This window comes from Myxocyprinus asiaticus, chromosome 16 (assembly GCF_019703515.2).
Source record: "Myxocyprinus asiaticus isolate MX2 ecotype Aquarium Trade chromosome 16, UBuf_Myxa_2, whole genome shotgun sequence".
Classification (NCBI taxonomy): domain Eukaryota; kingdom Metazoa; phylum Chordata; class Actinopteri; order Cypriniformes; family Catostomidae; genus Myxocyprinus; species Myxocyprinus asiaticus.
The window spans coordinates 858,248-881,699 of NC_059359.1; the positions used below are offsets into that span (position 1 = coordinate 858,248).

A 23,452-nucleotide genomic window follows, 5' to 3' on the forward strand; every position below is an offset into this window, starting at 1 on the left:
GCTTTTGAAGATCTTTTGGTCTACTTCACTTTGTCAGGCAGGTCCTATTTAAGTGATTTCTTGATTGAGAACAGGTGTGGCAGTAATCAGACCTGGATGTGGCTAGAGAAATTGAACTCAGGTGTGATAAACCACAGTTAAGTTATGTTTTAACAGGTGGGGCAAACACTTTTTCACACAGGGCCATGTAGGTTTGGATTTTGTTTTCCCTTAATAATAACAACCTTCATTTAAAAACTGCATTTTGTGTTTACTTGTGTTATCTTTGACTAATATTTAAACTTGTTTGATGATCTGAAACATTTAAGTGTGACAAACATGCAAAAAAATAAGAAATCAGGAAGGGGGCAAACACTTTTTCACACCACTGTGTGTATATATATATATATCATCACAGTTTCTTATGTATTTTAATTATTTATATATTAATTTAATGATTTAACCTTTTGTCTAAAGCGATAGTTCACTGTGTCATTTTGGTGTCATTTTGTCATCATTTATTGAAACTCTTATTGTTCCAAACCCATGTGACGTTCTTTCTGCTGTGGAGCACAAAAGGAGATTGTTAGGCTGAGTGAAAAACATGCTGCTAAACATCTCGTTTTGTGTTCCACAGAAGAAAATCATGCTTGAATAAATGATGACAGTATTTTCATTTGGGGTGAACAATCGCTTTAAGGTTTTACTGTATTTGTGAAGTTATTTTAGTATTGCATTGGTGTGTTTGCCCAGGTGAATGTCTTCTAATCCTTTATAAATGTGTTGGTGCGCAGTGTGTCTGGGTCTAGCCGCAGTGAATCAGGCTGTTAAAGAGGGTAAAGCGTCTCAGACTCTGCGTGTGCTGCGTCTGCCAGAGGTGGCGCTGCGGAGCGTGGTGTCAGAATGTGCTGCGGGATACCAAACGGAGCTGAACGCCCTGCTCAGAGCCAAAACACTGGAGGGTCAGTCACACACAATGCAAACATGCAGAACTCAACACTAAGGGGCCTTTTTTTTTTTTGCACATATGCTGAATGCGACGCATGTGTCGTTCACTGTGATGCGCATAATGTAACCAAATTAACAACAAACACACACACATAGCAACCAGAGTTGTTCTCCATCATGTGCATTTGTTATGATGCAATTTGTACAGAAATGCACCAGGGTTCGATAGAAAAATAAAAAACTCAGAAACAATCGATTGAGCTTAACTTGTATTTAAATGCTCAATGCAGACCTCCACGCAAAACACAACATAAAAAACATGATTATTTTAAGTCTGAGTAGAACATGTTAATATCCATATGCTTTATTCTAAAGCCCCAGTGCTGTTGGTGGCTGTGGATATGTGGATAGCACTTTTAAAGTGTGTGTGTGTGTGTGTGTGTGTGTGTGTGTGTGCGTGCAGGTGATAACAGGAGTACATGGATGAGGACGAAACTGCCGGATGGAAGCTCTTATTTCTTTCACCTGCAGAAACTGGAGGGCAGCTGGGAGAGGCCTCACGGGTTCGTCCAGAACAGCACCTGTCTGACGCATGACGAGATACAGGTGAACTATTGTTTACAGTATATACTGTGCAGTGAGCAGCAGTACAGTAGTATTCTAACCCATCAGACGCTCAGATGTGAGTGTGTTGTGTATGAGGAATGCTCTGTCTCCCCCTGCAGGCCGTCTGCAGTAGTGTAACTGCGGCTCACAGCAGAGAGGTGCAGTGGAAGGCCAGTGAGACGCTGGTGCTGCAGCTGCAGGCACGCATGCGAGGATTCCTGCTGCGACAGAAGTTAGCTGAGCGGCTGCACTTTTTCAACACACAGCTGCCCGCAGTAATCACTATCCAGGTGAAACTTACCTGCTCATTTAAAGGGATGGGTCAGCACAAAAAATATAAATCATTTACTCACCCTCATGTTGCACACCTAACTGTGGATTATCCTGCTTATTCCATTATTACTTGCATTGATTAGTTAAAGCTGTCATTGATTTTCGCAGCACAAATTTCAAATGGAAGAATAAAAATAACGGCTAACTTTATCTACGGGTCGTTAGATCTAGAGTGTGATAATACTACATTTATTTGAATGAATTAAATAAAAAGCTGTACGAACAAATGGAAAAATGGAAAGTAGTTTTTTTTTTTTTTTTTTGGAGACCACACACTCTGTAAAAACTCTGAATTTAAATGCACAATCCAGAAATAATAATAGCCACAGAATGTAGAAGGGGTTGGCACTCTTAAGAACATGTAATATTTAATTTCTATTCTTTGTGGCATTTTGGGCGTGACGGTTGTAAAAGTGGCACTTACATGATGAGGGGAAAACGATCTAAAACGCTTTGAAACCTGCAGAGTTTGACCTCTGAGACATCGGTATGGTATCTATTAACCCTCTGGGGTCTGAGGGTGTTTTTGGGCCCTGGAGAAGTTTTGACATTTTGTGCTTTTTTCAGTTGCTTAAAAACATATTAATGGCTAAATCTGATAACACTGTATTCAGCACAAACTGGGCTACAATAATATGTGAGCAACATGTATGTACATGCGTGGTTTTTGAAAAAATTAACATTTTTAGTCACTGAAATAAGGCCACATATCACATACTAAACATTTGTTCACAAGACTTTTGAGAACTGGATCTTGTAGCCTAGAGTTTTTGCTACAAACATGATGTGAAAACCATCCTGATCACTCATTCATACAAAACTATATAGTCATTTAACTTTTGTAAGATACTTTTAGTGTTAGAAAGGCCATATGTGAGGAGGCGTGGATGATCATGAATATTAATGTGATTCACACCTGTAGAGACAAAGACCCCTCCCCTGAGAGAGAATGAATGTGAGGAGACTTAATGATTGAATGTATTGTTTGTAGCTTATTCACAAAATCAAGTTTAAGTTAAAAGAAGTAATCTGACTACATTTTCTGTACATAAAGACTTAACTTTAGACCTACACTACTGTTTAAAAGTTTATAGATCTGTAAGATTTTTTAATGTTTTTAAAAGAAGTCTCTTCTGCTCACCAAGGCTGCATTTATTTGATCTAAAATACAGCAAAAACAGTGATATTGTGAAATATTTTTACAATTTAAAATAACTGTTTTCTATCTGAATATATTGTAAAATGCAATTTATTCCTGTGATCAAAGCTGAATTTTCAGCATCATTACTGCAGTCTTCAGTGTCACATGATCTTCAGAAATCATTATAATATGCAGATTTTCTAATATGGACATATTTACAGCACATTTTACACATTTACACCCGAACAGATATTTACAAGCACAAGCTTCGTTGATGATAATGAGGCAGCATAAACACTAGTTAAAATATAATATAAACATTCATATTATTTTTATATCATATTACATATCATATTTATATCATACAGCATACAATTTAAATACCTGCTTTAGCTGAAACAACATTTAAATGTAACTAAAACTTGCCTATTAGGACATATTTCAAATTTCAGTACTCTGAATCCTGGCTGGCAAGTCTGGAAATAGTCCAACTAGTAAAATATGTCCATGTTTATATAAAATAGCATGTCAACTAATGTAAGTAAAACTAAATGACTTACTCATCCGAAATTGTATCCTCGGCTGGATCAAGTTGCTCTTCAAAATGCAAACATTCCTCGCCGGATTCCCGCTCTTCTGAGGAAAATGTGAACTATCTGTCACTATCCAGTAGGGCTGAAACAATTAGTCGACGTTATCGTCAACGTCGACAATAAAAAAATTGTCTACAAAAATGTTCGTTGTCGAATAGTTGTTTGATCATAACGTAACATAAGATCATATGAAACTCTAATGATTGCACACAAGAGCAGCACTGCAGCTCGCGCCTGACTGCGGAGAGGAAGAAAACACATCTCACGGTCCAGACGCACTCGAAACTTTACAAACAGATTCAGGTGATGTAGATCAAAGTATGTGGGAATTATAATGCAAAAATACTAAATAAGTAAATACAGAAGCACTCTTGTTGTGGAATAAGCAGAGCCGGAGCTGACACTCAGCTTAAGCAAAACTTGCGTGTCGAGCATCTTTAAAGGAAACACCCCGGCGTTACATCTTTAAAGCAGTTATATTTAATGCGTTATAGCTTTATTAAAGTTCAAATAATAAGAAAACAGTCATTTCTCTGTGCAGTCAGTGTCTCTTCTGTGAGTTGTGTGAATGTCCCGATCTAAGGGGGAGAGATTGAAACTGCACCGGCTGATGCACACTCTGTCACGGGACGCCCATCCCTCGAGCGCACACGCTTAATGCAGCTAGATTATAACGTGATGACTCGTGACTTATTGAATCATAATATATGTGTCACTGTGTGTTTCTTATCATGAAGAAAACTGTCAATACGCAGCTTTATTAATAAGAGAGAGGTTTTTTTTTTTTTTTGTGAGTTAAAGATGGATTGAAGTGAACAGAAAGGTGAGAGAGGGTAGTCTTCACGGCAACAAAATATGTTTTTGATTTATTTTTGTTTAGGCTTGATATCCAATATAAATATCTAAAACTCCTTTAAAACAACGTACATTTACTTTAGCAGCTATACTGCAGAAGAAAAAACTGTTATCTGAGAATGTTGAATATAATATTAAAAATACAAATTCTTTTAAATATCTAAAACTCCTTTAAAAAAGATGCATTGACCTGAGAAGCAGCAGATGAGATATTTAGACTTGCTTTTAGAGAATAGATCTTGAATATAAGTAGATTTATTCTTTACTGCACTCGTAGAAGTATAACCAAGTGAAAAAATACACTAATATACAAAATACACTTATATTTAAGATACATTCTCTTAAAGCAAGTCTAAATATCTTATATGATGCTTCTCAAGTAAATGTATCTTGTTTTAAGGATTTTTAGACAATTTTAAATGGAAAAAAAGACAAATACACTTGATAACACTAGGATTTTATGTTGTGAAATTTTTACTGAATGAAACATAATAAAAAGTGTTTTTTTTCCCTTTAATTCAGTGAATGTCATTTAGAGGTATTTTAAAAAGATGATTTTTGTCGTCTTTATTGTTAGTAAGCATGTTCAATACAACCTTTTAAGTCAGGAACAAGCTGAATAGTCGGTTTAGAGCTAATGATTAATCATTGCAATAATCGTCTGAATAGTCGAATAATCGTTCTAATAATCGTTAGATTAGTCGATTATCAAAATAATCGTTAGTTGCAGCCCTACTATCCAGGACCATCTGAAGAGCTTCCTCCCCTGTGTAGCGTGCCATCTTCCAAATGCGCAGGAAAGTGAATGAATCTGATGACGAACTTGATGTTTTTTAAGGCACTGTTGGGGGCGTTCACCATTTGCATTGATCGCTTCAGCACATTACCGTATGAATAGCGCCCTCTGCTGGTGGGTGTGATCATATTACCAATAATTAGCTGAGCCAGGAGAAACTACATCGCTTTGTTTCATACAGATTGCATTGCAGGAGAATATTTGTTTTAAATTTGAATTGTTTTATTTAAAAGTAGACATTTTAAGCTTTCTTTAGACATATGTTTCATGTTTGTGTGATAAGTATTCGTGGAGTTTCAGTGTTTTTGTGACGTGTTTCAGAAAGATGCTCGCGGAGACAGAGACGGCTGAAAGCGCACCCTGTTTATTTTCTTTATTTTACAAAAGCACAAGGTTTTGTTGTTGTGAGTGTACACAAATAAAAGTAGACCCTTTATAGTCTCTAATGATGTCTTACACTTATCTGTATGCCCAAAAATGACGGAGTATTTTAAGTTGTTTTTGCTGTTATGAGGAAAAAATCCAGCAGGACGCGCCGGCGCATCTGTCGACCCCTGAGGGTTAATGCAGCATGATTGATTGAATTAAGATTAAAGTCATGATATGACCTTGCACAATTACTAAACTGCAGAAGGCTGCATTTTATAAAACGGTCTGCAGTCAGAGCTGCGTGAGCGAGCGGCGCCCACTAGTGAGTGTGTGCAACATTAGCTGAGCAGTGCAGCAATATTAGATGATGTTTATCATATTACAATTTAAATCGTCTTGCCAGACTGCGAAAGACACATTTGATAGGTCCCGGTTTCCTTCTCTTCCCCTCCGTCTAAACAGCTAAATGTCAAACCATACTTTCATTACAAGCCTGATGGGTGTGTAAGAGGAAAGTGGACCGTAGGATTTCAGTTTAATATTGAAAATCTAGGTCTGAAGGCTAAACTGTCAAATCTATACATAAAAGACATTAGAAAAGTATCTAAAATTACGGAAGCCCCGAACCACACTGTGAATTATTTTTTTTTGATGTCTTAGTGCCTTCCTACGACGGCGTTTTAGTGCCATGTAAAAATAAAAAAAAATGACGAAGATTTTGAGAATAAAGTAAAAATTATGAGAATAAAAAAATATTTTGAAAATAAATTGTGAGGAAAGTAACATCAAACAAGGCGCAAACACGCCTGTAAATTAGGCTAATTGTAGATTGTGCTATTACCACAAATAAAAGTAGGAAAAAGTGGTAAAAGTTAATTTTATTTAAGAGATGTTAGGTTGGTACCACATGCTAATTGTTAGCTATCAAGCCAAAAAAAAAATCAAAACATTCTTGAGTTGAAATACCATGTGCAAAAGTTGTGCAAATGTTTAGTGAATCTGCACAATGTCTTGAAAAGAACTTGTATAATTCACAGCACTTCTGATTATTTTTTTCGCTTCACTTGAGAGCAAGCCTGGATCTCGCACCTCACCTGACAGATGCCCACAGGTGTACTAACTCCTAATAATGCACACCTCATTCATCAACCGAGAGCTAATTTTGACTTTATTCTCGTAATTTTAACTTTGTTCTCAAAATATTACGACTTTATACTCGAATGCCGTTGTACCTTCCTGAGCCTATGTCCTACAAAAAAAAAAACTCTCTCTCTCTCTCTAAAAAATGTACACACTTGACAACAACTGCCATATGAAACTTATGTAACCTGAGGTATTCATTTAATTGTGGGATTTCATGTATTAGTAGATTCTCAAACATTATATATATTTCTGCCAATCTTGTTAGAGTATTATACAACTATAAATCAACAGATCAAGTACCACAGCTGTCATCTGTCACCTTGTGCTTACTGATAGTGGCACCTGGTGGCCAAGGTTGGTACCGCATGCTAATTGTTAGCTAGCAAGCCAAAAAAAATTTTTTTTAAATTTCTTGAGGGTTTTTTTTTTTTTTTTTGAGAGAGAAAGAGAGAGAAATTGAGAGTAAACATTTTTTAGAGCGAGAAATATTTTATTGAAAAAAAATGTAGTGAATTTGGACAATTTATATATTTATATATATATATATATATATATATATATATATATATATATATATATATATATATATATATATATATATATATATGTATATATATGTATATATATATATATATATATATATATATATATATATATATATATATATATATATATATATATATATATATATATATGTGTGTGTGTGTGTTTAAAAAAAAAATAAAAAATGTGTAGTCTCATGAAGGCACGAAAACACCTTCGGTTCGGGGCTTCCATAAAAAAATAAATAAAGAGGGCCTGGTTGGGGTCTGGGTATCTCAGCAAGTAAAGATGCTGACTATCACCCCTGGAGTCACGAGTTTGAATCCAGGGTGTGCTGAGTGACTCCAGCCAGGTCTCCTAAGCAACCAAATTGGCCCGTTTGCTAGGGAGGGTAGAGTCGCATGGGGTAACCTCCTCGTGGTGGCGATTAGTGGTTCTCTTTCTCGGTGGGGCGCGTGGTGAGTTGAAATGCCGTGGAGAATAGCGTGAAGCCTCCACACGCGCTGTGTCTCCGTGGTAACGTGCTCAACAAGTCATGTGATAAGATGCGCGGATTGACGGTCTCAGACGCGGAGGAAACTGGGATTCGTCCTCCACCACCCGGATTGAGGCGAGTCACTACACCACCGCAAGGACTTGGAGCACATTGGGAATTGGGCATTCCAAATTGTTAAAAAAATAAATAATGGAAAAAGTTGATTTGTAATGCGTGATTAGTCTGATCATCACATAACTATGAATGTGATGTTTGTTTTGTGTTGTCAGTCTCACTGGAGGCGTTACCTGCAGCAGAGAGAATACAGAAGCAGACTGCAGTATATGTACCAAAATTGGAGAGCTGTCGTGAAGGTAACACAAGACTCCATCAGAACACTCAGTTAAGAGGGTAACAGTGTGTTTGGACTCGTGTTTGATAGCTCTTCTCTCTCAGATCCAAGCGACGGTGAAGATGTGGCTCGCCCGCAGGAGATATCTCGCCCGACTCAATTGCTTCCGGAGAAACGTGAGGGCCACTTCTGTTTCCACTAAGATTTCTCTGGTTGTGTTCATGCGATTTTGACATTGTATTTCATTTATGTGTCAGGTTGGAGCTATAATCCGGATCCAGGCGTTCTTCAGAGCCAACAGGGCCCGTGAGGAGTACCGGCTACTGGGTCAGTCACAATCTAATTTACAGCCTTTTGACAATATTTGATGTACATTTCAATATTTTGATGTATTTGCTCTTTAGGATACTTCGTGTTCGATATATCGGCCAGCCCTTCTTAACAAAAAAACAATTCACTTAAGACACTTATTAACAGAAAACCCGGCAAAAAATTCAGACAACATTTAATACATCTGTTTATAATGCTGATTAATGTGTTTATTTTCCCATGTCGTTCAGTTCACTCCAGCACGCCGCCGCTGTCTGTGGTGCGTAAGTTCGCTCACCTGCTGGAGTTGGGTGACAGTGACATCCGTCAAGAGGGGGAGCTGCTACGTCTCCGAGAAGAAGTCGTGAGGTCAATCCGAGCCAACAGACAGCTGGAGGCCGACCTGGACCTGATGGACCTGAAGATCGGACTGCTGGTCCGGAACAGAGTCACTCTGCAGGTCAAAACCGAATTAGTGCACTTCATAGAAGTCAAAGAACAAATCTGGCCAAAATAAGGTGTTTTTGCATTTGTTTCGGTGGTTCGGCTCGCTGGGGCGAAAGCCATTCACACATCTGCCAAAGTAACATACGCCTCTCTTATCATCATTCTTTTGTCTGTATTTTGCCCATTATTACTCTGTTATACACCCATCTTTGCAGTAGTATCAGTGTCATCATAAATTACAATAACAGAGTGTAATCGCCGCATATTATGGCCACGTATAAAACATTATCTACTGCATATATATTACTTTAAATCATCGAGTGGTTAAAACAGCTTCTTTTACTGACCTCATGTGAATTCTACTCATAGAATGAGACATAAAGTCATTAATAACACATTTTAATGTCACATTAGTTAAGATTTTACATGTAGCATCCTCATATTTAAACGATCCTCTAAACGCCTCCCACAGCGGTGTGACGGGTGTCTGAATGTTCACAAACAGTATACCGTTTCTCGACTGTTTAGAACTTCTTCTTACCCCTGAACGAAGAGGAACTCCTCTGGAAGTGTATCGGGGCCTTAAGGCTCAACATTTCTCTGTCTGTCTGTCTGTGTTTGTGTAGGAGGTGGTGTCTCACTGTAAGAAGCTCACTAAGAAGAATAAGGAGCAGTTGTGTGATATGATGGCTCTGGACAGACACAAGGGCCTGAAATCAATGAGTAAAGAGAAGAGAGACAAACTAGAGGCTTATCAGCACCTGTTCTACCTGCTGCAGGTACACACACACACACACACACACCACTGCTTAATCTTTAGAAGAGTGTTTGTCAAAACACTTTAATGATAATTCTTTTGAAAGTGGGTCAGTTATATGGTCTGTTTGTTTGTGTTTAGACTCAACCGCTGTATCTTGCTCAGCTGATCTTCTTGATGCCTCAGAATAAAAGCACCAGGTTTATGGAGACAGTCATCTTCACTCTCTTCAACTACGGCTCAGATTGCAGGGAGGCATTCTTGCTGCTGCAGCTTTTCACTGCCGCACTACGCCACGAGATCAAGTACGTGCTCAATCACTCACACACTGAACACACCAGACTAGGGCTGGGCGATAGGACGATGTAACCGGATATCAACGATATATTACAAATCTCCCGATGGCGATTGTGACACTCATTAACAGACAATGATATTTTGTGAATGGCAAAACCATGGGTCTGGGAAGTCGTCAGATATATTAAACAGTAGGGGCCTGGGTAGCTCAACAAGTAAAGACGCTGACTACCACACCTTGAGTCGCAAGTTCTAATCCAGGGCGTGCCGAGTGACTCCAGTCAGGCTTCCTAAGCAACCAAATTGGCCCGGTTGCTAAGGAGGGTAGAGTCACGTTGGGTTAACCTCCTCGTGATCGCCATAATGTGGTTCTCCCGTGAGCCTCCACACAAACTACGTCTCCGCGGTAGCACGCTCAACAAGCCACGTGATAAGATACGCGGATTGACGGTCTCAGACGCGGAGGCAATTTTATTTATATATTTTTATTAATTTTTTCTTTTATTCTCTTTCTCCCCAATTTGGAACGCCCAATTCCCACTACTTAGTAGGTCCTCGTGGTGGCGCGGTTACTCACCTCAATCCGGGTGGTGGAGGACAAGTCTCAGTTGCCTCCGCTTCTGAGACCGTCAATCCGTGCATCTTATGACGTGACTCGTTGTGCATGACACCGCGGAGACTCACAGCATGTGGAGACTCATGCTACTCTCCACGATCCACACACACAACTTACTTACACAAATTATTTAGATTCTATTGATGGTTTAATTTTTAAATAATTTTTATGTTACTACCGAAACACACAATTTTTTAGTCCACTGGTTGAGCCTGATTTTAGCCACACCCCTGCATTTTTGACTAGGAAGTGAGACTGCATCTCTGTCCATTATGGCCCTATGGCGAGTAGTTCCATCCCATAATGTTGAAGTAAATGTGCTCCAAAGTCTGAAAAACATTAAGTCTATGTGTAACATTAAGAATTGTCAATACCAGTGACTCCAGCCAGATCTCCTAAGCAACCAAATTGGCCCGGTTGCTAGGGAGGGTAGAGTCACATGGGGTAACCTCCTCGTGGTGGTGATTAGTGGTTCTCGCTCTCAATGGGGCGTGTGGTAAGTTGTGTGTGGATCGTGGAGAGTAGCATGAGCCTCCACATGCTGTGAGTCTCCGCGGTGTCATGCACAACGAGTCACGTGATAAGATGCACGGATTGACGGTCTCAGAATCGGAGGCAACTGAGATTCGTCCTCCGCCACCCGGATTGAGGCGAGTAACCGCGCCACCACGAGGACTTACTAAGTAGTGGGAATTGGGCATGGGTAGAAAAGGGGATATAATTTAAAAAAATTAAATTAAAAAATACACTTCAAGTTGTTTTAATTTATTATTTACATTGATATTAAGCTTTTTTAAATAAAAAGTGTGTTCAATAGAATAACCATTTTTTATGTGGTATCAGTTGTTATCAAGAATCCTGAAATGTTACTGGTATTGGTACTGACTACTGAAATGTTGTTGCCATGACAACACTACTCATTACTTTTAAGTTACTTTCTAAAACAATTCTCACAGAAATGTTTGTTTTTATATTCAGCAAATTCAAAATGTCTATTTCCTCGTTCATATTCACACAATCTTCAGCTGTCACAGAAATGCAAACAGATGTATATTTGAATATTTAAAATTATATTATACAGAAATATTATTTTAGAAATGTTTAACCCAAGTAATGTACTAAAAGTAATTACCCTCATCGGAAGTCAGTAATTGTAATGTAAGTGCTAGAATTTAAAATGTAATGCTACTCTGACTAAATGTAATTAGGTTACAGTAACTAATTACTTTGTAATCACATAACACCCAACACTGCTTATTATCAATAGCAAAACACACACAATCACACAACAGATAATGCAACACAACCGAGCTGTGGTTCGATGTTGAATATATCATGTGACCTCCTGCAGTATGAAGGTGGACCGTCCACAGGAAGTGGTGACGGGAAATCCTACCGTCATAAAGATGCTTGTGAGTTTCTACCGTCACGCTCGTGGTCAGAACGCCCTGAAGGACATCCTGGGCCCTGCGATTAGAGAAGTTCTGCAGGACCGAATGCTCAACATCCGGACCGACCCGGTGGAGATCTACAAGAGCTGGATAAACCAGACAGAGAGCCAGACGGGACAAAAGAGGTCAGGATAACACACAAGCACACTCTCTCATACACACAAAATGGCTTGTTTAAATAATGTAGTGTGTCTTTCAGTTGTTTGCCGTATGAGGTGAGTGTTGAAGAGGCGTTGAGTCACTCTGAGGTTCAGCAGAGATTAGACATCTCCATCACCAACCTGAAGAGTCTCACTGATCGTGTGCTGAACGCCATCATCAGCAACACTCACAAACTACCGTATGTATCTCACACACACACACCAGTGTCCACAGATAACACACACACACACACACACACACACCAGTGTCCACAGATAACACACACACACACACACCAGTGCCCACAGGTAACACACACACACACACACACACACACACACACACCAGTGCCCAAAGGTAACACACACACACACACACCAGTGCCCACAGATAACACACACACACCCACACACACCAGTGCCCAAAGGTAACACAAACACACACACACACACCAGTGTCCACAGATAACACACACACACACACACACCAGTGCCCAAAGGTAACACACACACACACACACACACACACACACCCACACCAGTGCCCAAAGGTAACACACACACCAGTGCCCAAAGGTAACACACACACCAGTGCCCAAAGGTAACACACACACACACACCAGTGCCCAAAGGTAACACACACACACACACCAGTGCCCAAAGGTAACACACACACACACACACCAGTGCCCAAAGGTAACACACACACACACACACACACACACCAGTGCCCACAGGTAACACACACACACACACACACCAGTGCCCAAAGGTAACACACACACACACACACACACACACACCAGTGCCCAAAGGTAACACACATACACACACACACACACCAGTGCCCAAAGGTAACACACACACACACACACACACACACCAGTGCCCAAAGGTAACACACACACACACACACACACACACACCAGTGCCCAAAGGTAACACACACACACACACACACACACACACCAGTGCCCAAAGGTAACACACACACACACACACACACACACCAGTGCCCAAAGGTAACACACACACACCAGTGCCCAAAGGTAACACACACACACACACACACACCAGTGCCCACAGATAACACACACACACACACACACACCCACACCAGTGCCCAAAGGTAACACACACACCAGTGCCCAAAGGTAACACACACACCAGTGCCCAAAGGTAACACACACACCAGTGCCCAAAGGTAACACACACACACACACACACACACCAGTGCCCACAGGTAACACACACACACACACACACACCAGTGCCCAAAGGTAACACACACACACACACACACACCAGTGCCCAAAGGTAACACACATACACACACACACACCAGTGCCCAAAGGTAACACACACACACACACACACCAGTGCCCAAAGGTAACACACACACACACACACACACACACACACACACCAGTGCCCAAAGGTAACACACACACACACACACACACCAGTGTCCACAGATAACACACACACACACACACACACACACCAGTGCCCAAAGGTAACACACACACACACACACACACACACCAGTGCCCAAAGGTAACACACACACACACACACACACCAGTGCCCAAAGGTAACACACACACACACACACACACCAGTGCCCAAAGGTAACACACACACACACACACACACCAGTGCCCAAAGGTAACACACACACACACCAGTGCCCAAAGGTAACACACACACACACACACACACACACACCAGTGCCCAAAGGTAACACACACACACACACACACACCAGTGTCCACAGATAACACACACACACACACACACACACACACCAGTGCCCAAAGGTAACACACACACACACACCAGTGCCCAAAGGTAACACACACACACACACACCAGTGCCCAAAGGTAACACACACACACACACACACACCAGTGCCCACAGGTAACACTCACATACACTCTTCCAGTCACAAACATGTTCTCTCTCATACATTTTGTTGTTCAGATAGTGTGATGTAACGTGTGTGTGCGTGTGTGTGTGGTCTAAATCAGGTATGGTTTGCGTTACACTGCCAAAGTTCTGAGAGATGCCCTGCAGGAAAAGTTTCCTCAAGCCAGTGATGACGAGCTGTACAAGGTGATTTTATCAGACTTGATCTCCACAAGACTGGTTTTTCCAGCCCCCTTCTGAGAGTTTCATCATTCACCCACCATCTCTGCATCAACCCGCTCAAAATTATGACTTTCCTCCCACACATTTCTGCTTAATATAGGTCCCGTCGTTACAATCACACATTTTTAAAGCTGTTTCTTCTTCAATTATGTTATAATGTCCAGTGGCCTATAAGGCTCTTTATTACATGCTCCATTTTTATCGTTACTCATCATAAATTCAATCTGTAAGCAGAGATGTCCGCTTCTCATGTTCACAGTACAATGCCAGATTCATCTTGCTCAAAGGTAAACATTAAAGTTGTAAATTGTTACACCACGCGCCCCACTGAGAGCGAGAACCACATTACAGTGACCACGAGGAGGTTACCCCATGTGACTCTACCCTCCCTAGCAACCAGGCCAATTTGGTTGCTTAGGAGACCTGGCTGGAGTCACTCAGCACGCCCTGGATTCAAACTCACGACATTTATCACAGTTTCATTAATTGGATGCCAGGTTTGCCAACTCCTGACTCTAATTAGCTTTGTTGATGTCATTAGCCTATGGGGTTCACTTACCTTTTCCAACCTACACTGTGAATGTTTGAGCGATGTATTCAGTATGTACAAGAACAATACAATAATTTGTGATTGTGTTTGTTCATTATTGTAACTTAGATGAAGATCAAACCAGATTTTAAGACACATTTATACAGTAACTGCTGGTAATTCCACAGGGTTCACATACTTTTCTTGACACTGTAATTTCAAATGATAATTATCTTCTACTTATACATTTACATTTCAACATATAGTGATGTACTTATCAATGAACAGTTAAATATTAAATATCTTTCATGAACCTTCAGAGATATTTTTTAGTGGAAAACATGTCTTGAGTATTGTAAATTTGCAGAGACCGTGTTTTACCGATAAGTAGTGTTTAGGCCTTTTTTAATGTTTTTAATCTGATGTTTAAACCAATGCATTAAAACTTCCCATCACTACAGGGAACTGAGAACCATGTTTAACATATGCCTTATTAAAGAATATTTTAAAAAATATATAAATATCCCAAATATCCCTGCTATCACTTATAAATGAGAAATTTAGTCAACAAATCTAACTTTGTTCCCTGGGAATTTATAACTCTTGTTTTTTTACTCTACATCTGCTTTTATTTGTCTTCAGTGTGTTTATCTTGGTAATCATGTGTGTATTTGTGTGTGTGTGTGTTCAGATCGTGGGTAATCTCATCTATTATCGATATATGAACCCTGCTGTCGTGGCACCAGACGGGTTTGATGTGGTGGAGTTTGGGGTCGGTTCTGCTCTGTCTGCGGGTCAGCGGCGGACACTGGGCTCCATCGCTCGGATCCTACAGCATAGCGCCGCACTCAAACACTTCCACGGAGACTCTGACCACCTGCGTGCTCTCAATGAATACATCACACGCACTCATGGCAAATTCAGGTGAGTGTTTTATTTCAGAGGATCTCAAGACTGTCCACTTCCTGTCTCATCGCTCTGTTCTCTCTCGTGCTGCAGGAAGTTCCTGCAAGCTGCCTGTGACGTGCCTGAGCCTGAAGAACGCTTCAATATCGATGAATATTCAGAGACGCTGATCCTCAACCGACCCATCATTTACATCTCCATCAGTGAACTCATCAACACTCACAGAGTCAGTGTCTCTACCTGCGTTCTGTTTCTTTGTGCGCTGCATGTTGCGTTTTTTAGCGCTGGTGTCACAAATATTCAGGCTGCAAAAAGGACTTGTGTTGGGTCACATGGTTTCGGGTACATTTTCAGGCCCGTGCAGACCTGTAGTTAATTGTGCAGATTCAGAAATCAGTATGGTAGTATTACATAGTGTATATGTAGTTTTCTGGCAACTATTTTTTTTAAATGGTATGTGAACAGGGTTCCCAAGCGTCCTGGAAATCCTGGAATTTTGCAATGCAGTTTTCCAGTCATGGACAATGAGAGAAATATCTAAATGTCCTGGAAAATAATGATTTGTCCTGGAGAGTTTGAATGTGTCGCTAACCATATTTTTGTTACATGAACAAAAACATGGTAATAATTGGGACTTGTGATAGGTGTCGAATCCAAAATGAATATTGCTTCCTTCACTGCCGGCAGCTGCACATTGTGTAACACATCCCGTCATGTACATTCTCTGCTCATCTGCTGTCATCTCTGGTTTGCTCCGACAAAATAGTTTAAGTATTGATATCATGCAAATTGTGTTTTTTTTTTTTTTTTATTGTTTTTTTTTATTATTATTTATTTTTGTTTTTTTTTTATCCCCTTTTCTCCCAATTTGGAATGCCCAATTCCCACTACTTAGTAGGTCCTTGTGGTGGCGCGGTTACTCACCTCAATCCGGGTGGCGGAGGACGAATCTCAGTTGCCTCCGCTTCTGAGACCGTCAATCCGCGCATCTTATCACGTGACTCGTTGTGCATGACACCGCGGAGACTCACAGCATGTGGAGGCTCATGCTACTCTCCACGATCCACACACAACTTACCACACGCCCCATTGAGAGCGAGAACCACTAATCGCGACCACGAGGAGGTTACCCCATGTGACTCTACCCTCCCTAGCAACCGGGCCAATTTGGTTGCTTAGGAGACCTGGCTGGAGTGCTACGTCTCCGCGGTAACGCGCTCAAGCCACGTGATAAGATGCGTGGATTGACTGTTTCAGACGCGGAGTCAACTGAGATTCGTCCTCCGCCACCCAGATTGAGGCGAGTCACTACGCCACCACGAGGACTTAGAGCGCATTGGGAATTGGGCATTCCAAATTGGGGAGAAGAAGGGAGGGGGAAAAAAATCGCCTTTCTTCCAACTCATTACTCTAATTCGTAGATATTTTGGTATAAAACAATTTGAATATGGTCTGGTATGGACATTCCATACTAATTTTATTTGTTCAAAGCTTAAAACAGGTTTAAATTTGTGCAGTATTTGATTAGACACCATTTTGATAATACAATTAAAGATGTCAAATACGGAATAATAATAATTAAAAAAACATCCAATAAGCACAACATCATGACCTCTTGTGTGTTTTTGCTTAAAGATTACACCCGTTGGTTACTTAAAATGTCCTGGAAAATTGTGCCTGAAAAACAGTGGGAACCCTGGTGAAGCATTATGCAGTAATCGTTTCGAACAGTAGTACGCTACTTTGTCACATGACCTCATCACATTGCATGTTTAATTCAGCAAGCGTCCACTTGTTATCTCAGAAATAGTTATTTTGCATTATTAATTCAGTTGTGTGTAAAAATGCAGGAAAATCACAGTTGATTTTACTTCCAGCTCATTCATTACACGTTAAATGGAAGGTCACATAAAGCACACTGAATTGTGGGATACAATATTCACAGGAACTGAACTGAAATTCACTGTCCACAATATACATGCTGTTTACTGCGGAAATAGCATGAGTGTTATGCCATTCTTAACAGTGTCTTTAGTCTCTTTCTGCCTGTGTAGTACACTGTTTCCTCATGATGCTTGTATGTTTTAACTGGATTTGTGTTGTCATTATAGCTGCTGTTGGAGCATCAGGATTCTCTGTGTCCGGATCCGTCTGATCCTCTCCAACAACTGCTGCAGGATCTCGGCTCTGTGTCATCTGTTCAGGATCTAGTAGGTACGTCGACCCTCATGACACAATGGCCTTGTTACAAAACCGTAGTGAGCTGCTTACATGGACAGCATTTCTGGCATCATAAGCGTCCTGACCTCAAGGCTGTTCCATACGTCGGGCAGCGAAATTATCTTACCAAATAAGCTAATTGTGGCTATAATTTAAGGATGTCATCTTAGTAGATATCTCAGAATGCATTGCAGCAATCTCGGTGGAAAGAACTGCATCAACAATCAGCGAATCATTGATAAATGTACTTTATATATTATTTCACAAAATGTTTCCATGTCCTGTTTTTATTTGTGTTTTTTATCTAATGTGAAACTGTTGAAGTCAGCAGAGAACAGCAGATGAAGATTCTCATTTGCAACACGTTTTGCAATAAATTATTTTTATGACATTTAATGCATGATTTTTGAAATTTAAATACATAAAGTGTGTGTGTGTATATGTCTATTTTAGGGCTGTCAATCGATTACAATTTTTAACCAAATGAATTACATTGTGTGCTGATTAATTAATCATATATATAAATATTTGCTGAGAAAGCCCCTCAAATAACAATAACTCAATATATAATGATGAAGTACTTATAAATAGTTATATTTAAATAATTACAAATAATATACAGTATATATTATATAAAAATAATATTAAAAAGATAATTAAAATGCATTGTTATTGTGGCAAAGGAGTTAAGCTTTGATAAGTTAATACAAAAAGTGGCTTTAGAATTCAATATATTGTTTATTTGCATATTATTGAACATGAGATAATCATTGACCTACAGTTCACAGCAATCCATTTTGCAATTGAATCCTCAATCAGTCTGAGATTTATCATAAGGGCTTGTTTAAGGACGTGTCAATGTATACCTGCGTCGGGGGCGTGGGTATCTCAGCGAGTATTGATGCTATCACCGCTGGAGTCGCAAGTTGGAATCCAGGGTGTGCTGAGTGACTCCAGCCAGGTCTCCTAAGCAACCAAATTGGCCCGGTTGCTAGGGAGGGTAGAGTAACATGGGGTAACCTCCTCGTGATCACTATAATGTGGTTCTCGCTCTCGGTGGGGCGCGTGGTGAGTTGTGCGTGGATGCTGCGGAGAATAGCATGAAGCCTCCACACGCGCTACGTCTCTGCAATAACGCGCTCAACAAGTCACGTGATAAGATGCGCGGACTGACGCTCTCAGACGCGGAGGCAACTGAGATTCGTCCTCCGCCACCCGGATTGAGGCGAGTCACTACACCACCATGAGGACTTAGAGTGCATTAGGAATTGGGCATTCTACATTGGGGAGAAAAGCGTACACCTGCGTCAGATGGACGCTTTTTTCCTCACTTTGGTTGTTGCATCATAAACATGCCATTTTTGTGTCGCTGTGTCAAGTTAAACAAAGTTTAAAACTTAAATCACTTGAGATATCTAAGTTCGGATTTGCGCTCCATCAAGCTGCGTTTTAAATGCAAGTACGCGTCCTTGTGTGCTGTTGGTGAGTGTGGTTTGTTCTCTGTATAAGCTGCTCATTGCCTATACAGCTGAAGTTTCATTTACTGCCCCCTGGAGAAAACAGGTGGTACTTCAAGCTTGAATTGCTGAGGAGTCTTTCTTATTACAGTCCGGGAACATGATTAATTGCGTTAATTTTTTGAATGCATTATTTTTTATATTATTAATCGCACTGAATTAACGACAGCCCTAGTATATATAATTGAGCCCACGTAAGATTGCGCTTCGTTCAGTCCAGCCCGCGACCTAATGCAAGATCGACACCCCTGCCTTAAGGGACGGTTATACTAGGCTTTAAGCATGCAAAGTTATTTCAGACAATACAATGGACCAGGATATGATTTCACACAGGATAGCTTCTGGTTTTAGTAAATAACACTTAACAAATAACAAAAAGGATTATAATAAAAATGTTAAAATATACCTTCTATTCTACCTATCTATATACAGCAACAATTAAAAACAAACAGCTTTGAAATATGTGTCTTTTTAATTGAGCCAAGAGGTCAGCATGTGACATTTCGATCTTCCATTGGTCACACGTCCTCTCCTCATGCAAATTCGCAGTTTGAACTTTGGTATGCAGTGGTCTCCCGCGTTCTGATGCATTTGAATGGGAGTGAATAGAGTGCGATGTGTAGTATGACCGCCTCCTTTAAGTCCAAAGTATACTGTTGTTTTTATGTGTACACCAGCATATGATGACAGGTCGAGTGACATCAATTTCGTCATCAGCTGGCTACGCTAGCGGTGTACGTGTGCAGCCTGATGTTTTCTAACCATGCATACTCCATTGCACATGTGCCTAGAATTGTTTGCACTACTTAGTGGGTCCACTAGGAGGCGACACAGAGTTGATACTTTCTCAAGGTAGTTCAAGAAGAAATGGAAACACCAGTAAACTACTGGAGACCACGAAAACAATGGACACCCATGTCAACGGGCACTTGTGAGAGGAAGGGTTAGGAGATACCGCAACTGAATTCTGAAAGATTACAAAGACATCTTTAGGGGTCGTCACTCATGGAATAGAAATGGCCCAAACACTGGACAAAGACAAAACTTTCTGCCAACCGAGGTGGAAATATATTTACACTGATCCGCCCTCTACTGATCAGGAGGAGTAGAACCAAGCTATAGTAGTAAGCATGTGTTAACCGCTTGTTCACGCACATGGTCAAATGCAGTGAACTTTGAAAGGCTAGAGCACTGGACTGCACCCATATGCTAGCATACGCATAAAAACCGATGTATACTTTGGGCTTTAGAAGCTAGGTGATGAATAGGGTGTAAAACGGCTCTTCTCAACCACTCTGTTCTGATCATGAGTCATGTGTCTGTACAGGGGAGGGGCATCTCAACCCTTCAGATCCAAATGTGGAACAAACTTTAGCCAAGATGGAAGTGTCTCTGACGCTCACCAGTAAGTTTGACGTCTTCAAAAGTTCTGATGACAAACCTGACGCACGAGGAATACTGCTGAGGTGAGATGAAACCCTTCAGATGGAGTTTTGATTTGCTTTATGATGATAATGAATTATTCATTGAGTTTATTTCCTGTCTGATTGATCTTCAGTACGAAGCAGCTGATAATCGATGTGATCAGAACACAGCCGGGTGACACGCTTAGTGAGGTGCTGCAGATCTCCGCCTCCAGGGATCAGGTAGAGATAACCCCGCCCACACACATACACCCATCACTCCATCCAATCCAATGTCTGAGATTAACATTATTATAAATGTACAATATTTTTCACTGATTTCACTGTGGATTTCTATGTAATAAATGTTTCATGTTTTGGAGCTGTTGCGAGCATTTTCAAAACTTTTTTATTATTATCATTTAATAATTAAATGTTACAGAAAAAAAAGTCAAGGCTCAACCATAAGTACCGCCCAAAGGCCTAGGGTCAGTGTTTGGGCCACTGCTGCATTGTCACTATATCATACATTTGTTGATTTGCAGGTCTTAAAGAAAATCTTTATTTGTACTCTTTGAAAATAAGACCTTAAAGGGAGAGTTCACCCAAAAATGGAAATTCTCTGTTCATTTACTCACCCTCATGCCATCCCAGATGTGTTTGACTTACTTTCTTCTGCAGAACACAAATTAAGATTTTTAGAAGAATGTCTCAGTTCTGTAGGTCCATACAGTACAAGTGAATGGTGACCAGAACTATGAAGCTCCAATGTGATACATCTTCATTTACGAAGCTAGATAAACATAACTGTGTGTGTATTAATTTAGGAGGTGCAGCACGGGTGGATGATGCATCAGCGTGCTCAGAGAGATGCACGAACTCCTGAGAAGATGAAGAGGAACCAATCACTGATCGCCGATGGCAACCTGACGCTGGAGGAGAAAAAGAGAAAAATCCAGAGGAACCTAAGAAGACTCGAGTCCATGGGAGCCCTCACACCACCTGACACACACAAACAAATACTGCAGCTCATCGCAAAGGTAACACAAATTACCAGATGTTTGGTAGTTAGGCAGAGTGTGTGTCTGTGCTAACGGGCTATGTGTTTGTGTTTGCAGGATATTCGTCATCAGCGTGTGTATCGTCAGAGGCGTCAGGCAGAGCTGGTTAAACTTAAACAGACTTTAAACAGTCTGCACGGCAAGAGCAGCTTCCACTCTGAACAGGTGGATTATTACAGTCAATACATCAACACCTGCCTGAAGAACCTCACAGCTAGGTACTACAGCCTGTGTAAACACTGTAACACTGGTTCAACTTTGAGTTTCTCTGAGGTACACCAAAATAATCAAATATCCATGTGTCATATGTTGTTGGAAAGCTCTCAAAGAGCAGAATACAACCAGCCTATTTGTTTTACTCGCAGACAAAAATATAGCAAGTAATAGCTAAGTATATGTCTTTGACGTACATGTTACATTTAAAAAGGTGTTGCTTATATACCGTGTTTTTGCTTATAATTTCACAGAAAATAAAGTAAGTAAAATATCACATACCATTACTTAGAGGAGGGGATACCCGTTAAAACGAGTCCACACACAACGTAAACGGATGCAAAGATCATTAGATAATCCACACAAAGCAAAATGTGCACACAGCTACATAAAAACACGTTAGCTTGCCTGGATCAGATGACTTCATCGGAAATGATCATCGCTGCAACCAGAGATGGAAGGATCATTCAATGTAATTACATATGGCCACCAGGAGATGGCGCCAAATACATGACACAGACTCAATGATGACTCAAATGACACAGAATGAAACTCATTCTGTGAAATCTCATTACTAAAATCATGTCTGCATGCTATGCAAACCTTTAGTCATTGTTGTGTTTGCATGTGTAATTAGTTCTTATGTACAATTATTATGTTTTATTTGTTTGGAGACGTTTTTGGACACTATGATCAATTATTTTTGTAATGTTATAACTTTTGATTACTTTGTCGTATCAACACAACATTTTTCTCAGATACAATTGACATGATTGGGAACATAAAAAGCAGTTTTTCAGAGCCACCTTTACACCCTGAGATATATAATGTCAAATCAGACATTTTTTTTATTTTTCACACCTGAGTTATAAGCCTTTTATTTTGGGTATGCCACTGAAACAGGAAATCTTTTAAAAACACCTTCAGAGCTTAAAGAGTTAAGTAAGTAACTTGGGTAACTTAAAGTAACTAAGGAAGTCATTTGTAGGTTTATTTTACCTTAAACACACCGACTCTGATGTTTGAGTGGCCCGTCCAGGTCGACACAGCAACAGTGGCTCAAACAACAGAGTGCAACAGTCGGGTTCTGGAAGGAAAAATCCCATTTATTTTCTCCATAGGTGAATTTATTTTTAACAATAACTAAAAAACCGTTAAAGACAGACCTGCCGTGAGCTCTGAGGTTGTTCAGTGATGGTGTATGCTTCTGTTGAAGCCGTCTGTCAGTGTTATTTCAACTTCATTTTTATACATACTCCATATGTGTTGGCGAGTTCTGGAGAGAAAACTAACTTCAGTCA

The 23,452-nt window shown here is 40.2% G+C and overlaps 1 protein-coding gene across 1 annotated transcript in view; it reads left to right on the plus strand.

Moving 5' to 3' along the window:
* The window catches only part of iqgap3 (IQ motif containing GTPase activating protein 3), a 46,557-nt gene that overhangs the window by 18,251 nt on the left and 4,854 nt on the right, over nucleotides 1-23,452 (plus strand). Inside the window, exons 17-35 of the mRNA XM_051720174.1 lie at nucleotides 774-941; nucleotides 1,391-1,533; nucleotides 1,653-1,823; nucleotides 8,072-8,155; nucleotides 8,238-8,309; nucleotides 8,391-8,460; nucleotides 8,694-8,902; nucleotides 9,516-9,668; nucleotides 9,788-9,951; nucleotides 11,911-12,135; nucleotides 12,210-12,350; nucleotides 14,182-14,266; nucleotides 15,523-15,755; nucleotides 15,831-15,963; nucleotides 17,849-17,951; nucleotides 20,802-20,940; nucleotides 21,033-21,120; nucleotides 21,705-21,917; nucleotides 21,996-22,156. Coding sequence (XP_051576134.1) covers nucleotides 774-941; nucleotides 1,391-1,533; nucleotides 1,653-1,823; nucleotides 8,072-8,155; nucleotides 8,238-8,309; nucleotides 8,391-8,460; nucleotides 8,694-8,902; nucleotides 9,516-9,668; nucleotides 9,788-9,951; nucleotides 11,911-12,135; nucleotides 12,210-12,350; nucleotides 14,182-14,266; nucleotides 15,523-15,755; nucleotides 15,831-15,963; nucleotides 17,849-17,951; nucleotides 20,802-20,940; nucleotides 21,033-21,120; nucleotides 21,705-21,917; nucleotides 21,996-22,156 — 2,755 coding nt within the window. The remainder of the gene's footprint in view (nucleotides 1-773; nucleotides 942-1,390; nucleotides 1,534-1,652; nucleotides 1,824-8,071; nucleotides 8,156-8,237; nucleotides 8,310-8,390; nucleotides 8,461-8,693; nucleotides 8,903-9,515; nucleotides 9,669-9,787; nucleotides 9,952-11,910; nucleotides 12,136-12,209; nucleotides 12,351-14,181; nucleotides 14,267-15,522; nucleotides 15,756-15,830; nucleotides 15,964-17,848; nucleotides 17,952-20,801; nucleotides 20,941-21,032; nucleotides 21,121-21,704; nucleotides 21,918-21,995; nucleotides 22,157-23,452) is intronic.